This window comes from Trachemys scripta, chromosome 13 (genome assembly GCF_013100865.1).
Source record: "Trachemys scripta elegans isolate TJP31775 chromosome 13, CAS_Tse_1.0, whole genome shotgun sequence".
Taxonomy (NCBI): Eukaryota; Metazoa; Chordata; order Testudines; family Emydidae; genus Trachemys; species Trachemys scripta.
In genome coordinates this window covers 22,180,629-22,191,787 of record NC_048310.1, presented here as the reverse complement: position 1 = coordinate 22,191,787, position 11,159 = coordinate 22,180,629, and the positions used below count along the sequence as shown (strand labels likewise).

The window sequence follows — 11,159 nt, the reverse complement described above, 5'->3', positions numbered from 1 at the left end:
GGGTCGGGGCCGCTCGGCCGGGCCGAGGGCCGGGCGGTGCTGGGTCGGGGCCGCTCGGCCGGGCCGGGGGCCGGGCGGTGCTGGGTCGGGGCCGCTGGGCTGGGCCGGGGCCAGACCCTCTTGGCCTGGGCCAGCCGGCCGCCGGAGGGAGCCGCTCGGCGGTGCTGGGCTGCCCAGCCCCAGCTTACCTGCTGCCTCCCTGTTTCTGCCTTTCCAGGAACTTTTGATTCTCGGGAGGCAGGGGAGGGTGAGGAGCAGGGGGCGGATCGTTCAGGGAGGGGGCAGAGTTGGGGCGGTGACTTTGGGGAAGGGGCGGGGGTGGGGCTGGGTCCTTGTGGAGTGTCCTCCTTTTTTAAAATTAAAATATGGTAACTCTACTCAGCCTGAGGCCTCTCCCCCAGGCTGCCCCCTCTTCCCATCTCCCGGGGAAAACTCTCTTCCCCAAGTGCCCCTGTGGTGTAACTGGGGTCATCACCGCCCCCTTCAGCTTCTGCCTGCTGCCCCTGGGGGGGGGTCTTGGTGCCCACGCCCCATATTGGGGTCTGAATTCATGCCCTTGCTTCCTATGTAACGTCCAGCACCCTCCTTGCCCCTTCCCCTTAGCGTAACCTAGGGTTCACACACCTCACGCAGCCTGTACAGTGTTTGCTGCCCTGGGCGGCTTCTTGTGTCTCTTCTCTCCCTATCCCGGAGATGGGTTTGCAGCATGAATGACTGGGGTGGTGGTGACTAAACTGGACTGGTGGTTGCAGAAGGTTTAACTGTAGGAGAGGAAGGTTGATAAATAATGTGCTAAATGAGAAGGTTTGCAAGAGTCCCTGGCGGAGTAGTTATACCTCCCCCCACCCCCACATTACCATCTCCTTCCACCACGATAGGGTGTTTGGGGGGAAAACAAGCCTCGGGTTGTTCCAGCAGCCCCTTCCGGGGGAGGAGAGAGCAACCAGATGCTGAAACCAAAGTGCAGTTGAGGCAATAATCTTAATGTACCAAATCTGATTAATCTTAGTTCCAGTGAGTGATTTTGAAATGCAGGAGTAAGAAAACCAAACTGGTGCTTGACTCCAGCCCCCCGTCCCTTTGGAGAGGGAGTGATTTGAGAAGCCTGTCATGTAGAGTTACCATATTTCAGATTCCCCAAAATAGGACAAAAAGGGGTGGGGTGAGCTGGAGAGGGTACCTGTGGCAGGGGTACTCATTGGAGGTGGAGGATAGTGTTGCTCCCTGTCAGGATGGATGGGCAGCTGGTACAAGCTTAGGAAGCAGCAACAGCCATCAGTCAGCACCTCCCAGGGGGGACCCCCTCCCCCGGGCTGGGAGCTGAGTGGGTAGGATCTGGCAGCTGTTGTTGTAGAGGAATGGACCAATCAGCTGCCAGTGTAGGGGTGGAACCAATTGGGAAGTGGACCAATCAGAGCTCTTTTTAAGCTACAACCTCTACTCTGCAAAAATCCAGGACATTTCCCGTTATTTGAAAAATCCATGTAGACAGAGGATGGCATCTCAAAAAAGAGGCAATGTCAAGGAAAACATGGATGTATGGTAACTCTGTGAGATCTAACTTTTCACAACTGTTGGGTTGATATCAGTCTCAAGGATTTTGCTATGTCAATAGCTTTGGTTTCTGAAAATTAAGTAATAAAATCAATAGTTGGTAAAAGTGAAATTCTGATAAAGTTTTCCTACCCATGGGATTTGTAAAGGCTGTTGTGATGCCTTTTGCTTTACATTATTGTGTAAAGAAATAGTTGGCCTTTTCTAGACCTAACTTTCATTTCAAATGCCCTTAACTTAGTCACGCCTTTTGAAATATGCACTTCACTCATGTACCTTTCGCTACTTCAGTCTGGAGAAATTTCCCATAGGTCCAAATCCTGCAAATAGGCAGTATTTAACTTGCCTTTAACTGGGCTACATGCAGAGTATGGGTCTACACTAATAGATCTGATTACAAGATTGGGGCTCTCTCTTTTGTCTAAGTGTTACTGATGCAGTAATTAAAGTTTGAACTTTTTTTTGCTGTTTTTGGGGGGGGAAATGGTCTCTTCAATATCACTCCACTGCAAAACAGAATCTAGAATAAAACATTTTCTTTCTAGGCTCAGCTTGTAAATATAAAAAAAGAGGAGTCCTTGCAGCACCTTAGAGACTAACAAATGTATTTGGGCATAAGCTTTCGTGGGCTAGAACCTACTTCATCAGATGTATGAAGTAAAAGATACAGGAGCAGGTATAAATACATGAAAGGATGTGGGGTACTTTACCAAGTGTTCAGTCAGTCTAACGAGATAAATCAATTAACAGCAGGATACCAAGCAAGGAGAAATAACTTTTGAAGTGGTAAGAAAGTGGCCCATTACAGACAGTTGACAGGAAGGTGTGAGTAACAGTAGGGAGAAATTAATATTGGGGAAATTAAGTTTAGGTTTTGTAATGACCCAACCACTCCCAGTCTTTATTCAGGCCTTTATCTGTTAAATGATTTATCTCATTAGACTGACTTAACACTTGGTAAAACACCCCACATCCTTTCATGTATTTGCTTCTGTATCTTTTACTTCATACATCTGAAAGCTTATGCCCAAATACATTCGTTAGTTTCTAAGGTACCACAAGGACTCCTCATGTTTTTTTTGTTTGTTTGCTTGTTTGGTTTTTTTGCTGATACAAACTAAGATGGCTACCACTGAAACTTGTAAATATAGTAAGCAACAGTAACTTTAGCTGTCCAAAGATGTAGAACAGGGATCGGCAACCTTTGGCACGCGGCTATCCAGGGTAAGCACCCTGGTGAGCCGGGCTTGTTTGTTTACCTGCCGCGTCCGCAGGTTTGGCCGATTGCAGCTCCCAATGGCCACGGTTCACCACTCCAGGCCAACGGGGGCTGCGAGAAGCGGCTCGGGCCAAGGGATCACTATAATAGATCACTATAATAACTATAATTGAAAAAGATTAGAGAAAAATATCATCTTTCAGTTTGACAGTGTGATGTTGTGTACAATAATCATTTCTCCTGTATGGAACTTTCCCTTTCTTTTTCTGTACTTCAATCACATAAAAGTAGAAAAATATTTTCCTAATAGGAAATAAAACAAACAAACTGCAAACCCACAAAAAATAGCTGGAGTAGTTAAGGGAAGGCATAGTACTTAAAACTACTTTTAACTCACCCTTAGAAATTGACTGTTTTTCAAGTTGACATCATCCCTCAGAGTGTTTTTGAGTTCTGAAATAGATCTTGCACTATGCATAGATAGTATTTGCTTATTCTGCACTAATAGTTGTGGCACCTGTTAAGGTCAATGTGAGACAAATATCTAAGCATTATATTATGCTAAAAACACTGTTGAAATTGCTTTACTCAGATTATAAGTATTACTAAAAAAATCCAATCTACATTTTAAAGAATGGAAAACAAGCCATTGTATCAACTTTTATTCTCATATTATCACTACTATTGCAACTTGAAGTGAAGACACTTGTAATGGCAGCCATTTCTGTGATTTCCAAGTTTTATGTGAAAAGGATGTATTTGTGCTTGTTGTAGTTATTCAACAAAACTAAATTCATTCTATGCCAACTGAACAATCAAAAATTAAAGTACAAAATGCAAAGCATACTTATTCTGTTTCATGATGGAATAAGTGACACTTTTTCAGTTTAACAATAACTGTCTACTGATACATTATCACATTGATTTCTGTTACCAAGAAGATACTGAATTTGTGTTACATAACCTGTCCACATGATGTTCTTTTGTCCTATATAAAAGTTTTCTAAGACATCATAACTGTACTTTCAGCCTATATTTCCTGTCACAGTCCTGCCACTTCAGTGGGGTTCTGCAAAGAATTTACCTACATAGATCTGATTGAAGGCTCAAGCCCTTAAATTATTTTGTAATTACTAAGGCATCTAATGAGTCTGGGTTTTTAAGATAACTTTTGTATCTTTTAAAAATGAGTTATTTTGAATTAATTTAATTAAGCTTTATCCACTTAAGAGTGGTTTAATTACTTAAACATTTTTCAAATCTAATGTTGATAATAATCCAGAAAAGATCATTCTGGTTTGTCCTAATAAGTCACATTTTATGTGATGCAATGAAGTAAATATTCAGGTTCATGTTCAATTACTTTATGTATGAATGGATGAAAGGAAGTAACACTGCAAATTTCCTTACCTTAATTATATTTGATATTGTGATCCTCCTGTAATATCTGACATGGCTTGAACTTGGCATATACGCTTCTAGTAAATAAGAACTTAAATCTTTATAGAACTTAAAGGTTTAGAAAATGCTACTATTTAAATAAAATGTCTTAAAGACAAAAATAGTCTTATTTTTGAAAGGGCAGTGTCTTAGAAAATTAGAAACTCTTCTCCACATCCTCTTCTGAGTCTCTCAACTTCAGCATTTTTACAATAGAAAAACCACAACTGCATTTTCAATAAACTAATCATATGCCAATATAAACTGAAGGGAAAGTGTCTCTGCTCAGCATTTCTGTAGGGACTGGTGTTATGACCTATACCAGGGATTCTCAAACTGGGGGTTGGGACCCCTCAGGGGGTCATGAGGTTATTACATGGGGGGCCGCAAGCTGGCAACCTCCACCCCAAACCCTGCTTTGCCTCCAGCATTAATAATGGTGTTAAATATATAAAAAAGTGTTTTTAATTTATAAGGGGGGGGTCGCACTCAGACACTTGCTATGTGAAAGGGGTCACCAGTACAAAAGATTGAGCGCCACTGTCCTATACATTTGAAGTACTTCAAGGAAAAGGTTTGTAGCTGTTGTCAGGGAGATAAATTTGTATTGCAAGTACCTGAATACAATAACAGTTTCTGGTTTGGGACAATCTGCTGTCTCTAATTTTTTTTCTTTAACTGCTCATCTGTATAACTGTATGCAAATAAAACTTTCTTACAAAAAAAAAATACACAAAAACAAAAAAACCAACCCCCAAACCCTACAAAGGTTCTGGTCCTGCAAACATTTACTCCATGCTTAACTTTAATCCTGAAAGTAGTCCCACTGAAATCATTTGAAAAAACTCCAAGCAGTGAAATTCACACTTATTTTAATTTATTTAATCAAATGGACTTATCTTCTGTACTGACAGGAGGGCAAGAGGAAATTGAGTTGTGATAGTAGAATCCAAGATTTAGCATAGAGGAAACTTTTCATCTGAGTTAAATAATCCCTAAATTAATATATGTAAAGCCTTTTAAAATAGAGAAGTACTACTACAAATCTTAATAACCATAAATTGGCAGTAATGTGTAACTACCATTGACCGCAGTGCAGAGTACTGTATGTATTTCCCTTTTTGACAGTTCAAATAAAAATCAATATGTGCTCAGAAACATATAGCAAGGTAAGAAATATACATATGTCCACTACAGAATCTGAGGAAAAATATTGGAACAAAACTATAGTCTAGCTTTTCAAAAAAAACATACTCTCTAACTATGACTTTTTTTCAGAAAGATTCTTATAATATAAGGGAAGGGAATGTGCAAGCGAACTGTAGCATTGGCTACAATAATGGTATTAAAAAAAAATTGCAAAATGTGTTTTTGCCCCCAACACAGCGGAGAAGTGCTTGTGAAGGGAAGCTAGTTTTCCCATGTGTTGGACAAAAAAAATTTTTTTGTAATTTTATTTTACTAACCATTACTGTTGCCAATGTTAAGGTTGGCTTAATTTCCCTCTTAATGTATCACAGTGAACTGCAGCAGAAGGTTCAATTTCAAACCAATTAATATTCTCAATTTACCATCATAGTGCTACTGCACTAGACTTTAATGATTCTTATCTGCATATCACCCATTGTCTTACCCCCTTAATGTCAACTATCCACCCCTGGATATCTGAAGAGCCAGAGTGGTATTTTTCTCAATTTCCTGAGGAATACCTACAGCAGAACTTTTGTGTACCTGGAATTACATCGGAAGAACTGGCATGAACAGACTATTGAAACTTGTCTCTTTCAGTTTTATTGAAGCAATGTTTCTACACGCTACATGGGGATAGAAGCTGATTATTATAAAATCTTCATCTTTGTATTCTGCTATATGATTAAAAAAAAGTTCTCTGGTTCATATTTGAGATCTGTAAATAGAATATTTAAAATTCAGTACACATAATTTGAAAATGCTTCTTTTTAATTCTAACAACTGTATCCTCTGCAAATAAGTTTCTACAGCCTCATATTAATTCAGCACAGGATGCAGTTTTTATTGTCTCTCATGAACAAAAAGTATCTTCTCCATTTCTTAATACAAGCCCAATGTTGTGGTGCTGTGTGCTATTCGTTCTGTTCTTAAACTAAAAAGCTCAATCCAATTTCTCCAATTGACTAAAAATACTATTTCTACATGAGTAACTTGTTTGACAAGTTCTAAGCCCCAAACAATTGGATACTTTTATTAAAAGACACTTCAACTGACTTGTAGTGTGGTCCTGCTCTAAGAAGTAGCTAAATGGTGCAAAAATGGCACCATATTACCTGCTCCTTGTGTTTACTTAGAATCATGCCTACTGTCTTTAGTGAGAAAATTCAGCTTATACTGTTTTTTTTATTCCTATTAGAGCCAATCTTTTCCTCCTTTTTCATCAGAGATGTGTATTGAGTGTAATTAATTGGAAGATACTGGAATTTCACAGGTGTAAGTGAAGGTTTAATTTGGCCTAAAGAACTTTTATTACAGGAGAAAATAATGAGAATAAAAGAATCAGCTCCACATTAGATTTAATATTATAAACATGATGCTGCATTAAATTCCCATTTTTGGTTTTTTTTCCCCAGTCAATAATCTCAAACCATGTTTGTGCTTAAATATGGCCACTTTTTTAACCTCTGACCACACCACATTATGGTCTGTGGTTTATGGTTAATGTTTTTTAAAGGAAGTAAAACGGGAAACAGTTATTGCCTTCAGTTTCCAGAACTATACAATTCTTAAAACACAGAAAGTGATTGTTCAGAAATGCTCACTACCAGTAGAGCTTTACAGTTCAGCGAATATTGCCTTGCTATCTTAGAAAATTAGTCTTGTGCTGAGAAATATGCTTTTTTTACATTTGTACTATCTTAATGAATAAAGGCATAGCTAAATGATTAATGCAGGTAATGCTTAGTAGAACCATTTCATGCTGAAATTTTAGTTATATTCTGAAGTGTTTTGTTACAAACCTACATTCATTTCAGAAGACTTCGTCTGATCAGTAGAAACGGTACTTGATGCACTTAGTATTTAAAGAGTAGGTCTTCATGCCAGATTGAAACTTGCTTTTTTAATTTAAATGTGCTGAATTCATTTAAAATCAGTATCTTTAGGTAGGGTTTCTAGTGTTCAGATGGTGGTGATCATGGTGGGGAAATAGACAATATCCACAACAATACAAGCCAACTTACCCGTGAAAATCATTAGCTCACTCTGCCACTCCAGACAGTAGTTTGAGGCATTCAGATGTAGGCTAACATGAAAAGATGCTACAAATACTTTGTCAAAATGTAACATGGTATCCAAAATGCTGTGTGTATAAGGCCTTCCAGATTTCTGATTTTCTATAGTCTAAAACTGGAAGACTTTATTATTAGAATATTAATGAATTTAGGCTACCATTTTTAGTAGAATTAGGAAGTTACATATTTATCAGTAGTGACTACATATTCTATCTTTGTGCTTGTTAAGTAAGGTAATGTTTCATTTCATAAAACTTTTTCAGATATTATGGAAGAGGGAAGCAGTATTGCAGTATTGGTGCCAAATATTGGGGAAGAGGAAGCTGTACTGATTTCTGAAACAGTCATTGGCTCAACACTGGAAAGCAGTGAAGATCATAGAAAATGTAAAACTGATCCTCTGATCCATGTTATCGAAAAATTAAGCAAGATAGTAGAAAGTGAGAAGTCACAGAGATGCCTTTTAATAGGGAAAAAACGTGCCCATCCTAATGCTTCTACGCCATCTTTTGAAACACAAGAAATTTGTGAGATCCCAGCTAAAACAATGGAGCTGCCTGTTATTGGCATTAAAAAGACTGATGAGCTACAAGCAGATTATGTAACCAATTGTCTTCCACAAAGTAAAAGAAAGGTTATATGCTACCAATGTAGCCTATGTAAATTTCTATCGCCATCTCTTTGTATACTACAAGAACATATAAAACAACATGGTCAACAGAATGAAGTGATATTAATGTGCTCAGAATGCCACTTTGCTTCTAAAAATCAAGAAGAACTTGAAGTTCATGTCAGAATTCACCATGAGAATGATGGCAAAAACCAGTCAAAAGTGCACCAATGTGTAAATCTCTCAACTTCATCTTTGCAAGGGCCGGTGGAAGGAAGTGTCAAAGCAGGCACTGATCAGGCAGTACATCTGGACTGTAAAGGCATAACTCGGTCTACTCCTATAGCTGAAAGGGGTAGGAGAAAATGGTATACTTATGAGCAGTATGGCATGTATCGGTGCTTAATTTGTAGCTACACTTGTGGTCAGCAAAGAATGTTGAAAACCCATGCGTGGAAACATGCAGGTGAGGTTGATTGTTCCTATCCTATATTTGAAGAAGAAAATGAGCCTGCTAGCTTGTCAGATGCAACTGTAACTCATACGTCTCATAGTGTGGATACAATTGTTCTCTCTCTAGAAAATAATGAACTAGACATCCATAGTGACCATTCTCTTCAACTCCAGATTTGTAGTTCTGAGCAACTGTCATGTAAATCACCACCAGTGGTAGAAAATGTAAAAGAGGAGGAGGTTCTAAGTCAATCAACAGCCCTTTCCCCTACTGGAGAACTGTTAGAGGAAACCATATCGGATACAGATACAGAGCAAGATAATTTGATAACTGATAGCCTACTTTCATCAGCACAGAAAATCATTAACTGTAGCCCAAATAAGAAAGGTCATGTTAATGTAATAGTAGAGCGCTTGCCAAGTGCTGAAGAAACTGTTTTACAGAAACCTTTTCTAATGAACACTGACATTGAAACTGAGAAAAAATTAATCTCAGAGGAATCCCAGGTTGTGTGTGAAGGATCTGGTGAAGTTTATCACTCAGATGAAATTGAAGAAGTAATAATCGGATGGAGCAATACTGAGAAGAAAGATAGTGATTTAATTTCTAATAAAGGCATAGCAGCTGATGAAAATGCCCCTCCTGTGCGAAGAAGAACAAATTCGGAGTCTCTGAGACTGCACTCGTTAGCTGCAGAAGCTCTTGTTACAATGCCTATCAGAGCTGCAGAACTAACAAGATCCAGCTTTAGGGCCTTCACTGCGGTAAACTCTTTAGATGCAGATACAGGACAAAGACAGATGGATGGCACTTGTGCAGCCCATTCTAAAATGGTATCGTCACTTAAAAACCCTCCAGAGGGGTTAACTAGTTTAAACCAAAGTGACTGTGCAATAATGGAGCTACAGAAGGACAAACCAGAGCTATCAGAAGCACCAATTAAAATGGGCATTAGTATGTCACTGCTCACAGTAATTGAAAAATTGAGAGAGAGGACAGATCAGAATGCTTCTGATGATGACATTTTGAAAGAATTACAGGACAACGCACAATGCCAACCTGTGAATGACATGAACATGCCAGGAAGTAACCTGGTAGAGTACATACCCAATGTAGATCGACCATACCGCTGTCGCCTATGCCATTATAGCAGTGGCAATAAGGGCTACATAAAACAACACTTGAGAGTCCATCGTCAAAGGCAACCATATCAATGTCCTATCTGTGAGCACATAGCTGACAATAGTAAAGATTTAGAAAGCCATATGATCAACCACTGCAAAACCAGAATGTATCAATGCAAGCAATGTGAAGAATCCTTTCATTATAAGGTGAAGTTATTTCCTTTGCATCTTTCTAGAATTAGTTTGCTACTAATTAACTGTTTTATTACTTTCTTTAAACTACGTTAGCCACAGGAATTATCAAAGTGTAGCACCTTGGCTCAAATGTCATTACAAATGGAGACTATTAGAATTACTCTTGTACTACTGTGTTCTTGCAACATGTCTTGCAACCTCAGGTTATTTACTTTTATGTGTCCTCTGTTTCTTTGTGAAAAATATTATATTTTCACTGAGAGTCATGATAGTGACCAATTAATGCACTACTTCTGGCCTGTTAACCTGTAGCAATAACAGGAGGGAATGGAAGCATTAGGAGGGGATAGTCTAGATCGGGGTGGCCAACCTGAGCCTGAGAAGGAGCCAGAATTTACCAATGTACATTGCCAGAGTCACAGTAAGATGCCGGCAGCCCCCACCCCGCTCTCAGCGCCTCCCACCCACCAGCAACCCTGCCGATCTGCACCTTCCCCTCCCTCCCCGCACCTCCTGATCAGCTGTTTCGTGGCATGCAGGAGGCTCTGGGGGGAAGGGGGGAGGAGCAAGGGCACTGCAAGCTGAGGGGAGGGGGTGGGAAGGGGTAGAATGGGGGCAGAGCCCGTGTTAGAGCCGGGGTTGAGCAGTGAGCACCCCCCAGCACATTGGAAAGTTGGTGCCTGTAGCTCCAGCCCCGGAGTCGGTGCCTATACAAGGAGCCGCATATTAACTTCTGAAGAGCCGCATGTGGCTCCAAAGCCACAGGTTGGCCACCCCTTGTCTAGATAACCTAATAGATCAGACCTTCAAAGGGCACTCAAACATGACCCCTCATTGGGAGTGGGTGCAAAACCAGAGAGTGTTCTTCTAAAACAGGGTTTCTCAAACTTCATTGCACCACAACCCCGTTCTGACAACAACAATTACTACACAACCCCAGGAGTGGAGACTGAACTCACCTGAGCTCTGCTGCCCCAGGTGGGGGATGGGGAAGATGGGGGAGAGCCAAACCCAAGGGCTTCAGCCTCAGTCAGGGGGGCTGTAACCTGAGCCCTGCCACCCAGGACTGAAGCTGTTGGGCTTCGGCCCTGGGTGGTGGGGCTCAGGCTTTGACCCCAGGCCCCAGCAAGTCTAGGCCAGCCCTGGCGACCCCATTAAAATAGGGTTGCGACCCACTTTTGGGTCCCGACCCACAGTTTGAGAACCGCTGTTCTAGAAACTTTAGCCCAGAAAAATCAGCTGAGAGACGAAAATTTCTTTTTCTCATTCTATAGTTTCTCATCGCTGCCTCATGGAACAG

The 11,159-nt window shown here is 40.5% G+C and overlaps 1 protein-coding gene across 6 annotated transcripts in view; it reads left to right on the top strand.

Annotated features, from left to right (window-relative positions):
* ZNF507 (zinc finger protein 507) overlaps nucleotides 1-11,159 on the top strand; it is a 42,121-nt gene that overhangs the window by 721 nt on the left and 30,241 nt on the right. For all 6 annotated transcript variants that reach the window (XR_004647994.1, XM_034788404.1, XM_034788401.1 and 3 more), the window contains exon 2: nucleotides 7,740-9,871. Coding sequence is in view for 5 of the 6 variants with exons in the window: in XM_034788404.1 (XP_034644295.1) it covers nucleotides 7,745-9,871 (2,127 nt within the window). In the remaining variant the exon portion in view is untranslated. The remainder of the gene's footprint in view (nucleotides 1-7,739; nucleotides 9,872-11,159) is intronic.